Raw genomic sequence first — 25,004 nt, 5'->3', positions numbered from 1 at the left:
CTTTTTTTTTTTTTTAATTTTTTTTTATTTTTCTGAAGTAAAAATAAAGAATATCCACTGGAAAGTTCTCCTCCAATCAACCATGAGGCAGAAACATCCATTAGTTTTCAACCAACTAGAATTTGTTGTGTTCAGTATTCTGGTATGTACAGTTTCATTAAATGTACTATTGTGACCTTGTGGAGACAGAACAACAAAATCTGTGTAGTGTTTATAAAAGCTATGGTTTTCCTAAGTAAACTCCTAGAAAAATCTGGCATCTGCTGCCTGGTCATCATTTTTTAACTTGCAAAACTATGCAATCTGCTAATATGTGTCAAAAGATTCTAATTCTCCATTGATTTTCAATCTTGTTTGCTTTTGGCCCCATTCTATCACTTTTCCACCACAACTTGAAAATTAGTGGTCTAACACGTCAGAATGTTATCTTCTGAGTCATGTACTTGGTGTCATTAAGGCATGTTAGAAGCTGAAGTTCTGTTTCAAAAGAATCAGAATACTCCTTTTTTTTTTTTTTAATTTGAAGATCATTCAGTATTTACAGATCTATTAAAACTATAAAAAAGAATTCTTGAATATAATCCAAAGAAGGATATATTTTTTAAAGGCTTTGGAGAAGCAAGTCTTGTCATAGCTTTTGTCATTTCCAATCCAGGTAAATATTATACAGGAACCTTTTCCTAGGACAGCAATAAAGTATATCACTGAGTACGTTATTATGTCAATGCACGTGCTGCAAACCACAGGATATACAAAGTATTTAAAAAGATGTATCTTTGTAAGTATTTTGGGTACAGGAACAACTTTCATCTTCAAGAAATAAAAGTAAGCTAAAGTTGTCTGTAACTTCCTAAAGCATACCTCAACCCTAAGTGTTCCCTACAGACCTGTAAGAAATTATTTTTATGGCCCATAAGGGAGATTAGTTGTGGAGACCTTATTTCTTGCAATGGTGTGTGAGCTTCACACTTACCAGTCAGCTCTCACACTGAAAATACATACTGTCAAAATCTTAGAAAAAACAGGGAGACTTCTGCAGAAGAGCGCTACCCTACAGCTTAAAGACTATGGGGAGTATGGGGCATGCATTTCTTCGAGTATTTTGTTTAGAAGTAGATATCTTATTTTTGAGAGAAAAATATTTTAGATCATTATTTATTGTATTTAATTACTGACATCTGGAGAAAAAGCCAGCTGAAATATTGCTGGTGAGGCAAAATCAAAACTTAGCACTTTGACAATTTAGTATGCTGGTGTATTTAATAGTTAGTAAGATAGAAGAAGATTCTGGGACGCTTTTTTTTAGCATATTCCACTCCTCCATTTTGCTTCTTATTTTTTAAAATTAACTTTTAGGAACTGGTTCTCAGAGATTATAAATATGGATCTCTTATCCATTTCTATTTTCATTATTTGTTTGGAAAAAAATGTGATGTGGAATTCTGAAACAGCAAGGTGGATGGTTCTGACTTAGTGGAGAGCAGCAGACTGGTGAATCAACAGTCAAACATGACACATTTTGTCACCCTTTCCACATGTGCTCTGGAGACATAGGAAGAAGTTCGAAAGAAGATGCTGCTTTTAAAAAATGCATTTCACAGTGAACCCAGGAGCGTCCACTGATTTGAATTATGCAATTGTGCTTTCTCTCTCATTCCACTTACTTTTTTTCTTTTTTCTTTTTTTGTTTGTTGTTTTTCCCCAATAGATCAATTTGCTGCTTTAATTATTTTAATAGAAACATTAGGGGAGTCAAACCTGACACTGCGTGGTCCCTACTTATCAATAACATAAATGAACCATCCATCCAACTGTGCTTGAATAGCTTTGGGGATTATTTTATGATGTTGACAAGAAATCTGTAACTTTTAAGGACTAATCCAGGATGACTGCTGTGTGCTGATATATATGAGAAACGGATATAGCTTTTAAGATGACAATATGAAAAATGAGTTTAAGTCAGGAAACATTTATATGACTGCTAAAAATTTATATACTAAAAAATTTGGAGCACACATATAGAGCAAATTTCTGCCATGAGTACGTGTTGTGAGAATATGTCAGAAACAGAAGAAATGGTGTATAAGTTCATACTAAATTTTGCAGTATGAGCTTGTGATGTTCATGAAAAAAATTTGTTCGGTGTGAAATATATACTTAGTATTTGTTTTGTTGCAGTGGCACGTGTAATTTTTATGCATAAAAGGATAGCATGTTATTTCCTTTTTTGCTTTCAAACATAAATCAACAGAATCTTTTTACAGGGGATGGAAATTACCTGGCCTGTGGGCTGGCTAACAAGACTGTACTGATATTCAACTCTGATCTCACCAATACACGGCATGTTTTTGCAGGTAAATTTGTGAATTACGTTAGCAAAGAGTAGTATACAATTGAGTTTAACATAAAGTGCCATGTTAATAAACAGATTTCACTTACAACACCCTCAAAAGAACAGGAGTAAGAAATGCTTTTGATTCAGAGAGTAGAAGTTAATGCCTGATAAGTTTGTTTGGTAATTTAAAACTTGCTATTTATTTATTTATTTAAATTGAGAAATGGAAACAAAAACCATTTTTTTTTAAATATAGCAGCATTAACACCTGCATTTTGCTGATTATTAAAAATGTATTTATGCAGAGAAAAGAGGAGATAACAGCAACTTTGCTTTAAGCCTACTATTTACAGCTTTGTTCCCCAAAGCTTTCAATTAAAGTAGATGTGCATTCCAATCAGTGTTGCTTCCTCAGGTGTTTGTGTTCTGTTATGAAGTACAGGTGATGTTGATCAGTTTATAGAAGTGTTACATCCAGCTTGGGCCCTTTTGAAAAACTCTTCTTACAAAACCAGCTAATGTGCTTCAGGATATGAGAATCCTGAACACAGTCTGTTTTGAGTTTACTGGACTCTTTCAAGCCAGCTGACATTTTCTTCACTTTGTGTTCTTTGTTCTTGGGGATACTGGGGACCTGAAGCCTTAGGTTCTTACTCAAACTTCAGATTTTCTTAAAGTCTCTCATGTTCCTTTTTTTTTTTTTTTTTTTTTTTTAATTTTATTCTTATAAAGGTAATAAAAAGCTTCTAAGTGATTTTACAAAACCAAAGCCATCGCATAAAGTTTTGCTTTGGGAGTAAAGTAAGTACTTACCCAGTACCTACACAGTTTTTTTTGTTTGTTTGTTTGTTTTTTGTTGCTTTCTGCTTGTTTTTTATTATTTGTTAATTAAAATACCTTCTTTATAAACCCTTTTGCAGATGTACATTACCAGAGAAGATATTAATTGCTGGCTGTGCTCAGTCACAGCTTGAAGCAGTGGTTGAGCAGCTTGTGGGAAAGCAAGGCCAATCCAGAGGAGCTCAGGTGCATGCAATGTACCTGAGTGGCCAAAAGGTGTGGAGACAGGATCCACCCCTTCCCAAACCTCAATTAAGTGTAGGCATTGGAGGCAAAGACATCTTTTGCTGGGGTTCCCTACCTACCTGAGGCCTTTTGGCTGTAAATAGGTTGTTGTCGTTTGATTCTATGTCTGTGGTTGCTGCCTTTGAGCATGTTCTTGTTTGCTGTTCCTGGAACTTTGCTGCCCCACTATCACTGCTTTTTTTTTTTCTATTGTATTACAGTTGGCTTAAATCTGTTAGTTTTTCTCTAATTTGGACTTAAAATATTTGATATAGGACTTCAGTTGACTGAAAAGAGAATGTGCACTAGAGGGCAGCATGAGCACTTTGAATGTTTTAATTTTGTATGAAGTAAATTAGACTTCATCTGGACAAATTAGGAATGTAATATGGACTGAAATTTGTTAATTTTAACATACTTTCTTATTTTCTGATCAGCATCAATATAAATTTGGACACAATTAAGAACTTTAGCTTTTGATTATGTTTCTGACTTTTGAAGCTTATTCTTCATGGTTTTCTAATCCTTGTTTATCTCATTTTGATGTCAAAGTGGGGAAGTGTGATTCTTGTAGAGGCTTTTTGCAATTGAGGGGGGATTATAATTCTTAAAGTTATCCCCAGTAAACAGATTGTTAATTATTTATGTTTTAACTAATGAAGTGGTCCTATGGAAACTGCTGCAGTGGCATTTTCATTGTCTTTTTATAGAAACAGCTCAGTAATAAAAACCTGATGAGTGAAATAAAATACTGCAACTTTTGAGAAGTGATTTTCAGAGTTCTGTGAAAAAAATCAATTTAACTTATGCTTGGACACTTTTCTTTTGATTAATACTGTGATTATTTTTTTTTTTCCCTTTTTCAAATTGAATTTCAGAGATGTTTCTTGAAAATACTGCTCGACTGAATTTAGGAAATTATGGCTATCTTTGTTTGTGGATGAGTTAGCTTAGTGATTCTTTTGTAACTGCTGTTTTGTGTTTTATGAGAATGAACTTTGAAGTTAGAGCTCACCAATTACATTATTAGTCTTTAGTACTTTGCAGCTTTGAAAAATCAGCTTTTAAGCATTGAAAGTTAAGCATTCAAAATTACTTCTATTTGAAGCCTGATGCAACTCCTGGTGGCCTTTCATGTCCCAAGTAATCTTTCTAAGATTCAGGATTTTTCTCCCATCTGAGCCTTTCTACAGCGGTTGGATTTGTTGCATGCCTGTGACCAAAAAACAAACAAACAAAGCAAGTCAGGCTCTAAAAGGTACAGGCTTTAAAAGGCACAGGCTTCTGCCTTTGGATTTGCTGGATTTCCACACTTCTGTTGTTAAGGCTGTGCGTAGAAAAATTTATCTGGGATGAAGCAATCAGGGCAGCTTATCAGTCAGAGGAAAATAATATATGATTATTATCAGGATCAGTGTGGGCTAGATGATATCTTTTAGGCCTCGCCATGAGACAAATACTGACTAGAAGATAAGTGCAAAGTGTTGTATTATATGATGATCTCGTTTGTCATTTGGGCATTGTTGCAGATCACAGAACTCTGGGCCTTAATAATCTCGGCTGCAATTTGAAATATTTGGTTACCATGTTGTTGGCAGAGTGAAGAAAACAGCCTTTTTACTGTGTTCTGTTCTGGGCACCTCAGTACATAAAGGACATGGAGGTGCTGGAGCAGGTCCAAGGAAGGGCAACAAGGCTTAAGAAGGCCTTGGAGAATATGCCCTGTGAGGAGCTGAAGGAACTGGGGCTGTTCAGTCTGGGTTTAGGTTGGGTATCAGGATAACTTATTTACAGAAAGAAGTTAAAAGCACTGGAATAGGCTCCCAGGGAGGTAGTTGGGTCACCATCCCTGGATGTGCTTAAGAAAGCTTAGCTAGCTTTTATCTTTTGAAGTATTCATTTCTTCTGAAGATAAATTTTATTTATATTTTTTATAACGTTTCCTTTCAAGCCCCTCTTACGCTAATGGAATCAACATCATACAAATATATATGCGATTTCAGGTAGAATAGATTGATATTTCTATGACCATATTTAATTTCGTGTACTTTAGTTATAAACGAGGACATTTTCCCACGGATTTTGGTGGGGGAAAAAGAAATCAATGAGTGGTTTACTGTTACCAGTTTAAATCCAACTGTTCGAAGCCTATATTTAAGTGTATTTTAATGTTACATATAACTGTATTAAAACAGTATGATTAACTCTGGAGAAATGTGTTAGTATAAACGGGGTTTATGATATTTCCTTTATTATTTTTATTAGGTCATGATGGTGCAGTTAACTCTGTTGGCTGGAGTCATGACAAGAAGTGGATAGTTTCTGCATCAGATGATAGAACTGTAAGGGTCTGGTCAGTCTGCAAGAATGAACCTGCCCTAATTCTGGTAATTAGAAACTCCTGTTAGTTTAGATCACAGAAGACGCTACTTTGTGCTTTGATCTAATTTTATTTTAATGGTTCTGTAGGAGGAACATATGGACTGATTTCTAGAGCTAGACTGGTAGTCATTCAAGCTGATACTATGATCTAGGTGATCTTCACTGCCTTCAAATTAGGCTTTTGTCATGGCAATCTAGAAAAAGGTCCAGTAGCCAACTCTAGTGGATGTGTCAGGAAGTTTTTTACTTTAACATCTGCTATATATTTTCTATTTGCATTGGCTCAGCTCTGCTTGTCTTCCTATGGTTACTCCACAATTCACATGGAAGTTTAGACTCAATGGCATTGGAGTCAGTTGACTACAGATACTCTTAACATTACTGCCAATTAATTTAAGCAAAATGAAAACTTCAGAAATAGGAAGGGCAACTACGTAATAGGTTAACCTTCTGGCTTATGGTTAGTTTAGCAGGAAAATTATGCTTTAGTTCTAGTAATCTCAGACAAAAGATGTTTAGTGTCTTAGAATCCATTCTTAATGATATGTCTTGCATTTCAGGGAAAAGAGATGTTCCAGCGGGCTGTAGGCTTTGCACAATTTTATTTTATGGATACATTTATATTGCTGTGCTGTGGAGCTGAATTTCATCTATTAAGTTTCCATCTAGATGCAGCAAAGGATGACCTAAGACGGTGAGTTAAATCCTCATCAGAAGAACAGTAAAAACACACGAAACTCCTTTTACTAAGTGAGCTGAGATTTTCTTGGGAGTAAGGTGGGATGGAGGGCTGTCTTAGGAATGATATTTAGATGAGAGTTGAACAAGCTAATTGACAGAACAAAGAAACTTTTGTGCAATGGGGGAGTAAGTAGGGGGAAGGGATTATCAATAATTCTTATACTGCATGCATTATTGGGTGCATGTATTTAGAATTGGTTAGAATTACCATTACTTTTAATAATCTGGGACTTTCTATACTTTCTACTTGTTTACATCGGTATCTTAAGTTATGATTGAGTAGCTTCTGCAATTCCTCTTCTTGGGAATATTTTTAATTGCATTTTCTTTCAGAGGCTCCAATATGCTGCAGATGTTTTCTTCATTTTCTGTGAAATGGAAGCAGATTACTTTCATTTTTATTTACTTTCAATCTATTATATATGTCTAATTGATTTCCTTATGCATCTTTTTTTCCATGTAATTGGTAGCATCCTTCATGCACTTTTTACTAATTGCTCTATTGATTATTAACTTGCTCCTCTTTTCTGGCATGGAATCAAGTCTTCCTATTTAGTCTGTCTATACCTTTTTTGGATGTTTGTTCACTATTGCAGCTAAATTGTCCTTGTATGTTTTTTACCAAGTTTTCTGTTCTTCACTTACTCTTGCTGGTTTTCAGCAATATATTTGTCTAAGGTATTTTATTATATCCAAATATGTATGTGCTTATATATGCACACTGTGTGTTTAAACACAGTAGTATTAAAAAAAAAGAATCTCTTCAAGATTGGTTTCTCATTGCTATGACTATGTAATTTTTTTTTTTTTTTTAGAAGAATAGGAAAGTGAATTAAGATTATGGCACTGAAGTCTATTAGTTGATACTGTGAATAGTGTGTTATTAAGTAGCATTGAGCCTCATTCATAGATGGGGAAGACTGGCCAGTTTCCTTGGATGTTTAGCCACAGTTCATGTTTAAATATTTCTTTGAATAGGAGTATTTTCCTGGATAGAGGATGTTGATCTTCACTGAAATTTTAAATAGTCCTAAAAAAAAAAAAAAAAAAAGAGAGAGAGGCTAAATTACATCAGTACTTTAAAACACATTTTGAAAGCAGATTTTTCCTTCATATTTGAAAAAGTAACTAATGGATTGTGATCTAATTTCAGTTTGTAAATTTCTCCAAATGTTTACTTAATTGTGGATTTCAATGATCTGTCTGGTTTTACTGTTAATGCAGAAGTACTTGTGACCTTTTAACTTCCATTTCTTGTCAAAATCCTTAATGGAGGATGTGCTCTGGCCCTTAGTTATATGATCTTAGTCATATATTGTCATAGGAATGCACATAGACACAGCACATAGACTGGAAACGCAAAAATATGCGATTAGGCTCTCCAGGATATTAGTGTAATGCCAGTAGACTGAATGTAATTGTAGACATTACAACAAATCCACAAACCAGTCTGAGGCTTGATTATATGCGTTGATTAACCTCCAGTACCTATTTTTTTTTTTTAAATTTGCTTTGACATTTTCTTGTGGCTTCCCTCCAGTTCATTTCCCAGCACTTCTTTTATGAAAGATTGTGTCATTTCTTTTGTTTCTCACAACTCTTAATTTTGCCTTCTGAGTCAAGTTTGGAAGAATGCTTGAATGGAGCTGATTCAAGGAGAAGCTGGATCTAACCCCCCAGAGCATGCTTTATATCCTTAATTAGAAGAGCATGATTATACTATCTGACTAACCAATGGATTGTTACCGCATTTTGGATGGGAAACAATACAATGACAAATCTTATCGATATTTCTCTGCAGAATTTTAAAAACTATTTGTTAGTATTAATTAGCTAAGTGTTACAACAACTTATTTTGATGGTTAAATGCTGGTTGAGTTTCAAAACTGTAATTGAAAAGTAGAAATAAAGTGTTCTTCATAAATGTCACAGAGGATATTTATTGCATTTCTGGGAATAAAATACAAATTTCTTGATTTCTACATCTGATTAATCTCAAAATGTTTCACAACCTAAACAAATTTGTGTTCTTCAAAATTTCTCACCAGTGAATTTCCACTGTTGTCAGCAGTTGTGCCTGCTAATGTGAATTGTAGATGTTTTGTTTAATTTTTTAAAAGTTTTTAATTATTTTTACTTTCCATATGAATTTAAGCAAAACAAAATCTAATCTTGTTTTATATTTAGTTTCATGTGTTGTTCTAAAGACCAGAAGGAGCCATTTGAAAGGAGCTTAAAGCAAATAAAATTGCATTCAAGTAACAGAAGCATTGCTTTTCAAAGCCATTGTGTGATATAATGCCTAATATGGTGAAATGTTCCTAATGTTTTTTAAATAAACAAGCTATGCTCTTCTCCTGAAAACAACCATTCTGTAAATGTATTTCACCCCAGAATGACTGTATCTCCAAAATATGGATGACATAAGGCATTACAAATAAGACATTTAAGACTGTTATCGGTTTCCAGTGATTTAAGGTATTAAAGGAGGATAGGGTTATAATTTGGATTATATAGAAACTGTAATTTTAGGATTGCCAGCTGAGATTATGTATTGTGCATAGAACTGGAAACCTGGAGAAAACAAACAAAAACAATGTGAGAAGATACTATGCAGCCCTCTTTGGTTTTTCTAATTAGCTTTTTGTTGGCTTGGGATGGTGGTATAATTTAGACCTGTTTATGTTACAGTAGTCACTTGAGTTTTCATGTGATTGGAGTTTTGCCTGTACGTGCTTCCTGTTAGCTTTCATTTGTGCTGTGTTTTCTAGGACTTGTCTTAGTGTATCCTAATATCTGAAAACAGCTTCACAACTTAGCAATAGGACTAGAGGGAATCATCTCAAGTTGTGCTGGGGAGGCTCAGAAAAATTAATCTTTAAAAGAGTGATCAGATGTTGAACACAGGCGGCTGAGGGAGGTGGTTGAGTCACTGTCCCTGAAGGTGTTCAAGAAACATTTAGATGCTGTTCTAAGGGACATGGTTTAGTGGGCAAACATTGGTGGTTATCCAACGATTGAGCTAAATGATCTTGGAAGTCTTTTCCAACCTTGGTGATTCTATGAATTGGCTTTGGCAGCCAAATGGAAATCCTACAAAGGAACTGTCACTGCTATAATGGCAAGCCATCAAATTTATTTATGTAAACTGTCCAGACTGGAATTCTTAATCTTTCATTAACGCCAGCATTTATTTTACGTATTTTGTAGATACAAACAGAAAAGTATTTGCAAATTGGTACAGAAATTTCCCATGGCTTCAACAGTGGAGATTACCAGCCTTTCAGCAGTGAATGATTTCTACTCTTGTATCCTTCAGCAAATTCTTATTTTCTTCTTGGAGTGTTGAATCTAATAATATGGGAAGAGCTGTAAACTAATTTTTATTTCTTTCGTAACTTTTGTATCAGTGTTGATATCGTATTTTTGGGGTACTGAATTTAAGCCTTAGAACTGCTTTTTTTGTTGTTTTGTAAGACACTAAATACAACAAAACGTTCATCTGTTTTTGTTCCTTTAGATCAGTTTAACTTTAACACAGAGAATTTTACAGATATTGTACTTACAGCTGGCAGCAACCGAGCATTGGAAGTTTTTGATCTCAATGCAGGCCACAGCACAGCAGTGATACCAGAAGTTCATACTAGAGCAGTCCATCAGATCTGTCAAAACAAGGTATACATATTACTGAATATCTAGAATAGCAGACGTGCATCAGCAAAAAAAAAAAAAAAAAAAATCAGATTAAATACGTAATTAACCATCATCAGTAGAGTTTGTGTTGGGGATGGGGAGGAACATAATTTTATGTGATAAATGCATATCCACAGACAAGATCTCATTCATTCTCTAGTGGAAAGCATGGAGTGGTAATAATCACTGAACAAGCAGAGCAGTGTGTCTTAAACTTAGCAGTACTTGGGCAGGCTACTAACATCAGTATTGCAGAATTTGTTAACTGTAAGCGTCTGAAATGTTTGTAGACTTCTAGTTATTTTTTTTAGCTAACTGCTAACACTTGTCACATCTTTGACATTGACTTGAGTGCTTTTTCTAACTGATTTGTTGCAGTATTTACGTAGATGCATTTGACTTTCACACTGAATTTTGATCCCTCAAAATATTTCATGACTAAGAGGAAACAAGTTTAACATTTAGTTCCTGCATGGGGAAATAGAGCTGTAGAAATTCTAATGATTCTTGTAACTTATTCTAGCATGACCTCTGTGTTATTTTACCTGGAACCAAAATTGTTACATACATTGTTCTGAGAGTATTATGCTTGGGGGGCTATATAGACTCCTAATAGTCTTCCCCTAATATGCAGAAGAGAAGTTAATAATTTATATGTTAAATAATCATTTTGTATTTAAATTAAAAAAAAAAAAACAACAACAGCAATAATACGAAACAAACAAAACGCAGCCAAAATAATCCAAAGAGAATAATACAGCAAATGGCCATTTTCAGAGCAGACTGTCATTGCCTAAAGTTGTTCTCATGCATAGTTTAAAGTGCACTGTGCATAAATCAGCAAAAGGGCTTCTTAGAAATAAAGGTAATTGTAAGATCCTTGGCTGTGAGAGAGGTGAGGGGGAAAAAAAAAGCCTTGTGTGTTTCTTGACCCAAAAGATTATATAGAAGGGAAAAAACAGTTTGGAAGTAAGACAAATAAGTATTTTAATTGCTGTATTATCTGAATAGGAGTTCATTGTTCTTAGGAAACTGTCAACCTTGCTTTTTCTTCCATTTTGAACTTTCTTCTGTAAAGTAGCTGCAAAATAACCTTAAGCTGATAAATGTATTTTGTTTACTCTTTTATTACTTAAAACTAAATTACAGAACATACAACCTAGTCTATATATAAATGAATGATGAGCTTGCCTTATTAATTCTGTATTATGTGACTCTAGGTTTGTTGCCTTATGTCTTATGCAAGTGTTCTACAGAGTTGAATATGAAGTCATCTGGTTTATTTGGGGATTTTGGAAAAGGAAAAAAAATTGCTTAGTATTGCAGTGGAGTGGATAACTTCAAAATTCCTCTAAAAACAAAACAAAAAACAACAAAAACAAAACGAAAACTTGAAGATTGATATGAACATTTGGGAATTTTATGTTCCTGTGCATGTTAGAATGCCTACTGTGTTAGGTTTTGTTGATTCTTTTCCATTTGGAAAGCCCTTATTTCTGTGGGTTTAAAACAGTTCCTTATTACTACTTTTGTATAACACTTTGTGGGTTTTCCTGTGAGATGTGATCTGGTAAAGCACTTAAAATTCTGCTAACTATTTCAGTGCTATTTGTAACACATATAAAGTTTTGGCTTTTCTTTTTGCTTGGTCAGCTGAGTGGCTTCAGGTTATTTAATCAAGAAAAACTTTAAAGCTGTGGACAAGTATTCACTTGGGAGAAAAACTAGAGGCATGTGGTATAGCAAAGAAAATTCCTTATTTTGGAGGGAAACTATAGATCAAGGTTCTCAGTTATTTTTTCAGTTACATAAAATTAATACTTTAGCTAAGTCCATTGGAAAATTACACCGTCAGCTATCTTGTTACATTAATATAAATGGCTACTGTGTGTGTGTGTGTGTATATATATAGGTGCATTTGCTTTAAGATAACATGTTGAAATATCTTATAGATTTTTCAAAATAATGCAAAATGCTGTATGTAAACTATATCCTTTTTAAGTGTAAAACGTACTGGAATCTAAGTCTATGACTACCCTACCTGTTGGAGAGGGATGATGCAGGAGAAGCAGATCTGTGGAGCGAAGTAGTTTTAAGGCTCTAATATTTATGGAGACTTTTGTTCACGCTAGACCAACTCTAACCTTTTGAACTGAATGCTCACTAATGGTTGCAGTGTATTAGGTGTATTCTTGAAGTATTTTTTTTGGTTTAGCTTCATACAAGAATATATCAGTATCCATGTTCCAAGGTTGCTGTTGTGTGCAATCTGAACAGGGGAAAATGGAGATACCAGATTTTCTTTTAATACAAACAATTGAAGAAGTCTATTCACTAGTGTTTTATAAAAACCTCCTGAAGGTATGGTTTGATTGTGATTTGCTTATCTGTTCCATGTATAGGACATTCTAGTAACATATAAATCCAGTATGGCATTCAGTTCTTGATGGTTTTGGACAGCAGTGGTACACAAGTACGTATACCTTGTGGTGTTATTACTTTAAGCAGTTCTTTTTGTCAGTTCTGGAGATTACTTGTGAGAATGTCAATGCATGAGATGTGTCTCAGCCTTCAGGGTACTTGATTAAGCTTACTTTATCACTTGGAATATGTTCGTAGTCATCAGGCTATGTCTGCTGTAAATAGTATCCTGAGTCTTCTTCCAGAACAGTTTAGCAGGAAATATTGCAAATATGTATATTGATATGTAAGATGGCAGCAATGGTTATAAATGATCTCTTAAAGGGTGATGCTGCGCTAATTTTTTCTTGGAAAACCATTTTAACAGATGCACATGAATGCTGTTTCCTTTTAGAATTTTATGACTCTCTCTATAAATATGTTTAGAAGATAATGAGTGGAAGTAAAAATTAACTAAACTTGTCACGTTACTTGTTTGTGCTGTAACATGCTGTTGAATCTGTGTTTCTGTAAAGATACTCCCAGATTATATGCAATGTCTTTCTATTTTACAAGCTGTTAGCTTTTGTTTTTTATTTTTTAGGTATGATACACAGAATTTATGTGAAAATGTGTAGACCCCAACTTTGTTGGGAAATCAGTGGCAAGTGCATTTCTGCTCATTTGTTAGAGCAGGCTGTGGTAATCCTTAGCTTAGGAAATGAAAGCTCCTGTAGTCTGAGTGCCCAACTTTGTCTTGCAGTTTGGCCAATTCTATTGACTGGAGAACTTTCCACCCATATACCAGTTTCTGTAAGAAGTAGAAGATTCCTGGCAGTTGAGCACTGATTGCGGGAAATGGCTTTGAGCTTTCCGTGATGTATTCAGCAAATCAAGAATGTGAATGGTAGGGAAAGGAAAGGAGGAGTTCCAACTGTTTATATTTAGTTCCCTGGAGAAAGAAGGTTTTAGCCAGTAAAAAGGTCAAGGTTTGCCAATGTGGATTTATAAAAAACAACAGAGGTCTAAAGATATCCTGGATTTAATTATTTAAAGGTATGGATCCCAAATCAGTTATGAGTGAGCACAATTACTATTGAAACAGAGTGCCCACTTAAGCCAGGGCTAAACTTGGCTTTTAGTTCACAGTATCACAGAATTGTAGGGGTTGGAAGGGACCTCCAGAGATCGAGTCCAACTCTCGTTGGGTTGAACACTTGACTATGCTGGTTATCTGTATTGTGTGGTTTGTCTTTGTCAAGGTAGTTAATTCCTTGAAGTTTTCCTTTTTACTCTTCTTGTCCCTCACCTGAACTGTAATAATATTTGCAGTCTGAAAAAAGTAACTTCAAACTAGAAGTTGTTAAAATAATTCCTGCTTGCATTGGATATCAGTTTACTGTGAAAAGAAAATTGATTAGTTATTTTATGATTGTTACAGTCCTCTAATTAACTGTTGAAATTTATTATTTATTACTTGCTAATGAGTGGCCAAGGGCCAATTCAGGTTTTGGTAATTGATCAATATTTTGGTCGTGCCTAGAAAAAGATGTAGAATATTTAGTCTTTGATGGCATGAAAAGTATTTGAAGTGCTATTGATAAAGAAGCATTCATTGCCTGGAATGCTTTTTTTTTTTTTTTTTTTTTTTTTTTTTTTTAAATTTCTGTGTCAGATGGCTTTAACCTTCTGGAAGTCAGCTCTACTGGCCTCTTCATACCCTGAAATGCACACACACCTGGTTACCAAGCTACTTCACCTGCTTGCTGGCTAGTCCTTGAAGTTTGCAAGTGATAATATGCTTGCTTATGCACCCTCAATTGTCCCAGTTGCTTGTACTTCAGACACTTGGCCCCTATTGCCATGGTCCAACTTCAGCTGCTGTCATGTGATTTCACTCATTCTGATCTCTCCAGTTGCTGGCACCTAGACCAACAGGCCATCTGATCTGTGCTCTCACTCCAGTTGCTGTTTCCCAGACCTTTGCTATTCCAGGACACACAAGCCCGTAAAGTCTTGTTCAATCACAGTGTTTTTCCCCTACTTCCATAATTAACCCCGTGCTTATTGTCAACTATTACTGTCACTTAGAGTCCCTGTGACTCGTTTTTGGTAGGAGGCGCCCCTGGATCAAAGGGCTCATGGCTGTCCTGGAAAGAAGTTAAGACAAAGCTACGCTTTTCTGTTGGAGTTGTAGGGGTTTCTCCACATGTCAGTGTTTCTCTGTACTCCTTTGTGTTTCTGCATAAAAGCTTTCTATCCCATAATCTAATAAAATACTTAACATTTATTCTTGAATGATCTAATCTTTAGCACTACAATTGTTACTTCAAATTAATTTTAATATTTACAGGGATCAGCGTTCAGCACTCAGAAGCCTGAAGCTTACAACCTTTTCATGACCACAGCTGTAGGAGATGGAATCAAACTCTGGGATTTAAGAACTCTCAAGTAAGGCTGAATTAGATATCTTGGAATAAGAGGGCATTCTTTTATTGTCTTACTTGCTTTGGAATTGGATCTGTAGATTTTTACTCCTTGGTTCCTCAGTTGTAGTTACTTATATGTAAATCATTAAACAATCAAGATTTATCACCTATATGTTACCCACCTTGATATCTAATTGTATTTATAAAATAGTATATAGAACTGGATGCTAATGTTATTCCAAAACAGCATATCGTTACTGCTAAGGAAGGTAACATTTATGATCTAGCTTTTAAAATGTAAATATAATTGTAGCAACATTATAATAAATTGTCTACATAGTTGTGTAAATATGCATACTACATTATGATAAACTCAGAATAATATGCTGCAATTTTTCAAAAAATCTTATAATGTACTTGGGAAAGCTATGGGGTAGAGAGAGAGTGGTAAGAACATTACACAGTAAAGGAAATACTTAGGACAAACTCTTTAAATGCAGTTCTTTTAGCCAGCATAAAAGGAAAGTGATTTGGATGGGAAAGATGCTCAAATATATAACAATAATTCATGTTCATTCTGAGTATGTAAACATCAAAGGAGTTAAAAATATTCTTTTCTGCTAGTGAATTTTCTATTTAGGAAATGCTTACTGATTGTTTCCATTATTTTCATGTTTCTGTGGTAAGAATGTATTAAACCTATAGGGGGCACGTGTGTTCTTGCCAAAAGAATTACTGTATTACCTGTACTGAGTGTCAGAAAATAATGAAACTAGAGAATGCGGAGGTTGGAATATGTTACCTTCTTATGTTTTTCTAATAAGCTGCCTTAACTCTGTTGCTAGAAGAGTAATGAAAAAGTAAATAGCTTTTCACAGGTCACTTATCTGTCTCTTCATTTCAAAATACTTATGAGTAGAGCAGGTGAATGGTAAAATAGTTAAAGTGTAAAGTCTGGGCAATCAATTAAATAAATAGGTCCGGGGAAGAAAGGAATAATTTATGTTCTTGCTTCATATTTAATTTGGCCAAGTCAGTATATTCTAGTGTCTGCTGAGTTCTGTTAGTCAAACTTTAAAAGATTATTCAAGTTCTTAATGACCCATATTTTTGGGGTGTGCATACGTGTGTTTGTTTCATGTTATACAGTGTTCAATGATGGTAACCACTGTAGAGAAAAAATAAATCACTTTTGCAGCTTTTTTGGGGAGGGTAACTCAATTTTTTAAAAATGAAATTTTCTCTCATTCCTCTGGCTACAGGTTAAATCTTCTGTATTTTAAAATCTATTCTTGAGTTCTCATAAGGAAGAAAGCTGTTCACTTTTTCCTAATGTGTTCACCAGGTGTTTTACACATAAATAATTTTGAAATGGCTGAGTTTGGAAAGTTCTATCTGAGCTTGGAAAAGGTCTCCACTAAGTGTTAGGTCTACTGTACAGTTACATGTACTGAAAACTTCTTGCTTTTCTGTTTACATGTCTTGTCCAATCAAATCCAGTCCATCCCTTACACATACAGAAGAGATTCTTAATCTTATGGTGGGCCAATTCCTTTTATCTCTTACACTTGCTGATTTGTGAAGTTAGTGCATCTGCCATTACTATGTTTTGAATAGTCCCTTTGGAATGACCTCTTTTTTTTTTTTTTTTTCTGCTTTGGGTTTGCCAGAGTAACATTTGTTCACTGAAATCTTTTTCCAGTGTTTCTGATATATAGAAAAGGTAATTCCACCTTCTCATTTGTAGTGTTTGCAGCACTGTGAGTAGTAACACTGATTTCAAGATCTCAATTTTTTTGATTTTTTTTTTTTTTTTTTTTTTTTTTGTTCTAAATGTTCAGGCAACCATGTTGAAAACTGTTTTTACCTTCTTATTTTTCTTCCTATTGCCTTTTTCTTTGGATCCTTTTTCTTATTCTCCATTTGTCATTCTTCTGACATGGTTTGCTGGTATGCATTGCTTTAATCATAATTGATTAAGGAATCATACAGTGCTCAGGTGTGTTTTTTTTTTAACCCATGCATAGTGTATATTTTCAGACATTTGAACCTGACTTTACAGCTTTATAGACTTTGAACATATTCAGTTTTTTCTATTTTTTTCTGAATTTCACAGACTTTTTTTTCTTCCTCAGTCAGTCTGTATCATCAAACTTCTTTTTTTGTCACTGTGGAAATTAATTTATTTAATCTTTTCTCTGGTCTTGAAGTCAATGAGAGTGTTTTTGCACTTTCAACTTCATCATCCTTACTGAATAAAGCTGTGAATCCATCTGTCTCTTTCAGTACTGGTGGTTTGGAAGCATTTCAGCACTGCTTCAAAGAGTGCCAGAAAATCTTATGAGTTCCTCTGAAGGTGGTACAAGAAAAGGCGTTTTAACTTTCTGATGTTGCCAGCCAACCTCACACAGCCAGGTCATCTTGCCAATAAATGAGAGAATCTTGGACATTACTAGTGATGTTTGGACTTGCTCAGACTCCTGCTTCATTTGCTTTTAAATGCGTGGATTTTTAAAGTTACATCTGAAGATAGTCAACATTTTTATACTTCTCCTGCATTCTGCTCCTCATTTAGAACCATAGCTAAGAAAAGCTCCAGACAATCTAGAAAGCAACATAAAGCACTAAGGAGGTGAGGTTAGATCTTTTTGGAAGAACTGCCAACTTTGGCTGCTGTTCTTTCAGGTTGCTATAACGAGGTATCAGGCATTATAAATGCATGTGATGGGGTAAGATAATGACTTCTGATCAGCTGTGGAAAGCATATTAAGCCTTTTTGTCCAAACAATGGCTGGATGGAGGAAAAAGTGAAATTACTTACCTATAGTCTAAGTTAGATGCAGTGAACACATTAGATTCCTATTATTTCTCAGTTTAATTGAGAATAATTTTATAGTTATCAGCTAAAGGATTGCCAAGAGTCAGACAAATGTTTGACCAGGAGTTTGCATGCTTAACTTTTTTAAGAGTTTAAGTCCTCTTTGTGATGAAATGTTGTAGACTCTTAATTGCCCATGAAACACAAAAGCTCTACCATTTTGTTGTCTTTGCCCATTTATCTCCTGTTGAATGTATTTCATAAACATTACAACTTCTCTTGAAGTCAGGAGTCTAGCACTAATTCACTGTAGAATCTAGAGTCTAGCAGTGATGTCTATATCTGTTGCCTTTACTATTTATATCATCTTTACATCTGTATTGGAATGACAGCAGTTGGCGGAGCCAAATAGAGATCAAGCCTTCTTATCCACGAGCCCTGTGTTTTTAGTGACTACTGTGTTTCATCAAAACAGCAAGTGGTGAGAGACAGATTTCTGCATCTCACTGCTGTGAAATTGACGTTTAGAACATAGTAACTTAAAAGCTAAGGAAAATCCCATTCCCTTACACAATAAAACTATAACAACCACAAATGATAGACTAGACTAAATGCCAGCTGATTCCTTATATTTGTAATCTGAACTTCATGTGACAGTTTTTACTTCTTGCCCTTCATATTTTTTTCTTCCCACTTACAGATTAGGTAATGGTGTGATATAATATCCCCAATAAAGAAAGCTTCTTCCCTTCATGATGTGAGGAGGAAACCACCAATTCAAAGTGTTGCCCTCTATACTTTTGTAAATGTCTGATTTATTGACAATGAACGTATAGCATAAGCTCACATTCACCAGCAAAATTTCATGAGTACTCTTCATGATGGGCTGATATGGGAGGGGTGGGGGGGGGAAATCATCTGTCCAGATTTCTGCAGCAATTTGCAGTTTTCCTTGCATGTTTCATTTCAAGCAGACATAAGAGGAGTTACAGAATGTAAATAGTTGAAAGCCTTTCTTCCAGGTGGATTTCAACTCTTCTGCTTTCTTGCTCATCAGTAAAATGTGGCTGAAGTCATATTGGCATGTAGGTTAGATTCATCCTTGTTATAACACTAATTGCATGTCCTAGAATTATCTTGGTTTTTCAGAAGTAGCTTAACTCAAGCTACAGACTGTACTGTGAGGGACCTGAGAGCCTCAGTGGGCCTTAAATACTCAGACCAGCCTTGACTCATTACTGATGCACTCTGTCCTTTGCTCCTGGCTCTCCTTTTAAGCTTAGTCCTGGGCATCCAGTCTTAGCCAGAACTATCTTATAGGTCTATGCCTTATTTGCCCTTGAATTCTTGGCAAATTTCCCACTTGTGTCAGCCCTTCTCTTTCTGCATCCTGATGAGCATTCACAGTTTTATTTATTTTTCACATAATGAGCTTAAGTCTGGAAATGCATGCTAAGGAATGCCTTGTAATTTTTTTTTTTTAAAGTTTCCACTCCAGAAAATATACTGATAATTAAAACTAAGTATGAAGGCTGTGTTCCATGCAGTTTGGAAATCAGACTGGTTAACATTCCAAGAGAATGTTATTTATTCAGTTTTTTAATAGTAACATTCGTAGTATATGCAGAAATCTGTAAAGTATTATATAAACAGCAAAGAGTCTTTTCATGATCTAGGACATGAATAAACATTCTATCTCTGTCCTCATCAGTTATTTCCTTCCCTTTGCAGGAAGAACACCTGCAACAACAGAGCAGATGTCTTAATTCAAGACACTTAGTATTTGGAAGAGTATGAGTTTATCAGGGCAAAAATTCTGTTTGTGGAAGCAAATTGGCTGCTTTTGAGGTGTAGCCTTACATTATCTATTCAGAAGTTGTTCTTATATCTATCTGGTCATAGACATTGTTTCTGTAATTTCTATATATAATTAGTTTTTATTATTTTCTAAGGAGTCGGCCCTTTGGAAGGTGCAAGGTACAGAGAAATAAAAGCTAGTTAGCCTCACGTCAGTCCTGGGGAAGGTGGTGGAACAACTTGTTCTGAAAACCATTTTATGGACTGCAAAGGTCCAGAGTCATCAGGAGTAGTCACCGTGGATTCATAGGAGGAGGGGAGAAGTGGTGCTTCACCAATGTGAACCTCTGTATTGGAATGGCTGGCCTGGTAGACAAGAGGAAAGTGGTGCATGTAGTCTACTTGGACTTAATTTGGAGGCTTTTGCCACTGTTTCCTGTAAGATCCTCATAGAGAGGCTGATTGAGCGTGGGCTGGAGGAGCATACAACAAGGGGACTGAAAACTGCCTGAACAACTAGGCCTAGAGGATGGTGATAGGTGGCACAAAGTCTAGCCTGGAGATGAGTAACTAGTGGAATACTCTGAGGATCAGTCCTGAGACCATTCCTGTTCAATATCTGTGTTAGTAATCTGGATGGTGGAATTGAGCATGTTCTCATCAACAGATGAGCAGAAGACGCCACAAAACTGGGAGAACTGAATGGTACACCAGAAGGTTGTGCAGCTGTCCAGACAGATCCTGACAGGCTGGAGGAGTGGGCTAGCAAGATCATTAAATTTAAGAGTGGGGAGTGCAGAGTCCTGTATGTGGCAGGGAGCAACCATGCACCTGGAAAGCAGTTTGGCAGGAGAGGACCTGAGGATGTTGGAAGACCCCAAGGTGAATGTAAGCTAGCAGTGTGATCTTGAGCAAAAAAGGCTAATGTTGCTGTGGGCTGCATCAAGAGGAATATTGCCAGCAGGTCGAAGGAAGTGATCCTTTACCTCTTCTCAGCCTTGGTGAGTCTGCACTTGGAGAACCATGTCCATTCTTGTCTCCCTATTACAAGAGAGCTATGCAGCTATTAGGGAGAATCCAGTGTAGTGCTAGAAAAGCATTAAAGGGCCTGGAGTCTTTCTCCTATGCAGAAAGACTGAGGGAGCTGGAACTATTCAACCTGGAGGAGGCAAAAATTGAGGGTGATATCATCAATGTGCATAAATACTTGAAGGGAGGGTTTAAGGAATCCTCTTAAAACTCTTTTACTGTGGGGGTGACAGCACTGTGGCAGATTGCCTTGATAATCTGTAGGGTCTCCCTTCTTGGAGATACTTAAAAGCCTCCTGGACATGGCTCTATGCCCCTGCTTAAGCAGTCAAGTTGGATCAGATGACTTCTTGAGGTTCTAATCTCAGCCATTCTATAATTCTGTGAAACCAGCACTTTCTCTTCTCTACTTGCCACAGAGATGTATAGTATGGAGAACTTGCTGGGACATCTGCTGTGACGTAATTGGAAAAGCAGGATGGAAAAGGACAGATGAAGTTGGGAATTAATCCGGAGGTCGAGACAGTAGTGCTGTTCTATCAGATATGCTAATTTTCTACGCAGAAGTGGGAAGAGAACAGAAAAGCTATTGCCCTGCTTAGAGGACTGGGCTGCGACCATGCTGTGTTTGGGAAAGTAGACGTGACAGCAACTAGATTGCTCTTGTCACCACTGAAAATGTCAGAAGTAACGTTTTGAGGAGCCTCCAGGCACCACCACTATTAATGCCTTTTGTGGCAGCAGCAGTCTTCCTCTGACTAACTCTGAAGTGTTAAGGAATAGAAGTTCAGCTGCTCCAACTATGTTTGCTGTTGGAGCAATTGTTCCTTATCTCCTGGAAGAAAGCAGCGTGCACTCGTGGGACCACAGTGAAGTTTTTTGAAGAGTATTAGTTTATTTGAACATACTGAACTTCTCCTGCAGATTACTCGTGGTCATGACAATGCTTTGGTGGAAGACCCAAGAAAAAATTAGTTTCACCCTCTTCCAGCCTCTGAAATGATTTGCCAGGTCTTTACATGAGACAGCTTTTGACATGAAAGTATTATGTCCAACTTGTATCATGATCTTGTGCAACTAGATCATAAGCTCCCTTGGCAGCATGCTTCAGGAGAATTCTTGCAGGCACATGGAACTCATCTCATACATTTTCTAACAATTACACTTTGAGAGCATTAGGGTCAGACATGCAATTTAAATGAATTGCTTTCAATTTTTAGAAAATTTTCAGTTACTGTCTCCACTAGCTGCATGATATTCTGAGCAAGATACACAAAAACACATTAAGAAACAAATTATTTCTTCTTGGTCTCTTCTGAACATGAGAATCCCATGATTCCCCTCTCTCTCTTTCTCTCTCTCTTTTTTTTTTTTTTTTTTTTAATTCCCTCTAAATGTTTGAGTGTTATCTGAGGATAACAAAGGAGAAAGGGATAAGCAGTGGCTGGAGTTCCTCCAAGTTTGGGATTGGGGTTGCATCAAGGCATACAGGATGGGAAATGTGTGGTCTCAGCTTCACACTGTTGCTGAAAGCATGCTGAGCTCCTATATGAAGAGTTCAGCGTGTGTTTTAAATGAAACCCATGTGTACAGTACATCTGAGTTAGCTACTACTCCTGTCAGGTTATACTTGGATATTCATAGCATCTCAATGGATCTGCTGGTATTGTAGGTTCTCTGAGCAAATAGTGCAGCACAGAGACAAAGTAACAAAGTAAAAGATGAGGTAGTTTAAAAAGAAGAAAGCTTTGGGCAGCTAACAAGTTTATTCTGAATGTAACAAGAAGAATGAAATAGACTCATTTACACATTCCCTGCTATATCAATATATACTATTTTGGTATCTTTCAAAGACAGAAAAAAAAAAGTTACAATTTTTTTTCCCCAGTATTGTACATGATGTTTGTGACGTAAGATACATTTTTTTGGAAAGTGGTCTAAAAACTGTACATTGGAAAACATAGGGAAATTTTGGCTATTTGATGTCCCATGCAATTACCAGATGTTTGCCATGGTAACCCCTGAAAAGTTCTGACCAGAGATTTATTCTCAGGAGGCTGGGACAGCATGCCAGTTGGCTGAGGAAGGCTTGCAGCGTCCAAAATAAGTTTGATCACCACCTGCTGCTACTTAACACAACAGGAGAAAAATAATGGCTGAAATAAGTGAGCTCCTAGAATAAGCTAAAATTGCGTGTGTAATACCAGCTATTTTTTAAAAGCTTCTTTTTTCACTTCTTTTCATCACTGTAGCACCTGGAGATATCTGGAGATAATAGATAGCGTAGCAAAATTTCTGCCAGATTGTGTGGAAAGTTTAACTGGAATCACTTTTTTGAAATGTCATCTTAGAGCAGAATTTTGAGGGATTGGAAAAGTAACTATACTTGTAATGGAAAATACAACGTGTCTGTAACAGGGAACAGCTAAGAAAATGGAATCCAGGTTGTTAGTTATTACTATGGCTGTACTAGCAAGGGTGAAGAGTTGTACTGTCCTATGACTCAGCCTTTGTTTTACACTGCTGTAGTGTAGCAGAAAAAAAGATCAGTGGAAGCCTTGGAATTGTGTTATTTCTTATCAATCCATTCATAGGTAGAGAAGTGAGTTATGGGATGTACCTGCAGAGTCAAATTCTTTTGCAAGATCATCAGTAATTTATTTGTAGATGTTTCTGTGAAGAAGAAACAGTTTATCACGGAAATTAGCATTTAAGGAATGAGGCCTTAAACTCCATTTAATCCTTATGGCTAGCTGTATACCTAAAGAAGTAAGGTGATCCTGGAGGCATATTCATGTGTGACCGAGAAATTATGAATATTGTTCATTTTTTCTCTCTGAAAATTTAATTTAAATATGTATTCTGCTACTTGTTCTATGTTACCTAACCTTTGGAGTCTTATGTGGTGATAGAGTGCTGCTTTGGAGAGAAGTCTGAGGTAGCTGATGTTTCTCTTTTCTGACAATGGAAAGCTTGAATAGAGGCAGGTTATACAATGGCATCCATTTGTTTTTGAAAGTCTCTGAACATGAACTCAAGAGTTATATGGAAACTGAAGTGGAAAGAATGTTTTTATGTAGTACTCGCAGTAATTGAATGTCTTTATAATTTACTTCTTTTTGAACTGCATATTTTTTTTTTTTAATTGTGCTATTTACAGTATTATATTAGAACTAACCTGAGGTGAGAGATCTGATTATACTAAAAAAAGTGCACTGAAATCAGTAGCTTTTTCTATATATTTGGCTGAATCTCAGTATAATCTTTGAGAGTTAAGCTCTGTAAAATGATGCATTTTCATGCACTCAAAAGTGTCCTTTTGTGCTTTGTTCAGCATATGTTGAATCAGTTACACAGTAATGTTTTTGTTTATTTGCCTGTTTCAGATGGGTAAACAAGATCAACTTGGCATTCAGACATATATACATCTGAAAAAGAACAAAATGGTTTAAAAAGATAAACGTTTCTGCAAGCAAGTTCAGTTGATTCAATTAACGCAATGTTAATGATGTTACTGGCCAGGGAAAATTGTGTATCGCAGGTGTTGTCAGGTTTTACTCTTTCAGTTTTGTTCCTTGACTTAGCATGCATAGGGAGTGTGTGACAACGGAGCGATGGCAAAAGATTTTGTGATAGCACTCACAATGAAGGCAGAAGAGGAATACAAATTATTATGTCAGCCTTGAAATTATAACTTCTTGTGGGTATAGAATTATAGAATGACTTGGGTTGGAACAGACCTTAAACCCCACCCATCCCAACCACTGTCACGACCAGGCTGCCACCCACCAGATCAAGCTGCTCAGGGTCCCATCTCCCTAGGGATGGGGCACTCACAGCTTCTCTGGGCAGTCTGTGCCAGTGCCTCACAACCCTCTGAGTAAAAAATGTCTTAATATCAATTCTAAATCTCTCCTCTTTTAGTTTAAAATCATTCCCCCTTATCCTATCACTATCAGACAGTGTGAAAAGTCATTTATTTAATTAAACTTTTAAATGAGGCACACATTTGTCAATAATCATTCTGAATGTGATTGGAGCTCTAATTTTTATGTGTGTTAAAATGGCTTTTAACATTGAAACAACTATAAATTGTCTTTTTTTCTTTTTCTTTCTTTTTTTTTTTTTTTTTTCCTTAGTTTTGCTGTGACTACAAAACTATCACAGTTCTTTACAGTGGACTTTCTAAGATGGATAGTGATCTTCATCTCACTTAAAATTTTTCTTATATTGCCCTGGTGTGCCCAGCCATCAAAAACTTACTCCACAATGATAGTAATGCTATCTTGCAGTGTTAACATTTAAAATAGGGAAT

At 35.8% G+C, this 25,004-nt stretch overlaps 1 protein-coding gene across 1 annotated transcript in view; it reads left to right on the top strand.

The window, feature by feature from the left end:
- WDR27 (WD repeat domain 27) overlaps positions 1-25,004 on the top strand; it is a 55,643-nt gene that overhangs the window by 16,006 nt on the left and 14,633 nt on the right. The window contains exons 15-21 of the mRNA XM_042874748.1: positions 39-142; positions 2,265-2,354; positions 5,666-5,787; positions 6,343-6,476; positions 9,734-9,831; positions 10,077-10,198; positions 14,970-15,067. Of these exons, the coding sequence (XP_042730682.1) occupies positions 39-142; positions 2,265-2,354; positions 5,666-5,787; positions 6,343-6,476; positions 9,734-9,831; positions 10,077-10,198; positions 14,970-15,067 (768 nt within the window). The remainder of the gene's footprint in view (positions 1-38; positions 143-2,264; positions 2,355-5,665; positions 5,788-6,342; positions 6,477-9,733; positions 9,832-10,076; positions 10,199-14,969; positions 15,068-25,004) is intronic.

Source organism: Lagopus leucura, unplaced genomic scaffold (genome assembly GCF_019238085.1).
Source record: "Lagopus leucura isolate 7727_CA_CO unplaced genomic scaffold, USGS_WTPT01 Super-Scaffold_73, whole genome shotgun sequence".
Lineage (NCBI taxonomy): Eukaryota > Metazoa > Chordata > Aves > Galliformes > Phasianidae > Lagopus > Lagopus leucura.
Note: the sequence above shows the minus strand (reverse complement) of the source record. Positions and strands in the feature narration are given on the sequence as shown.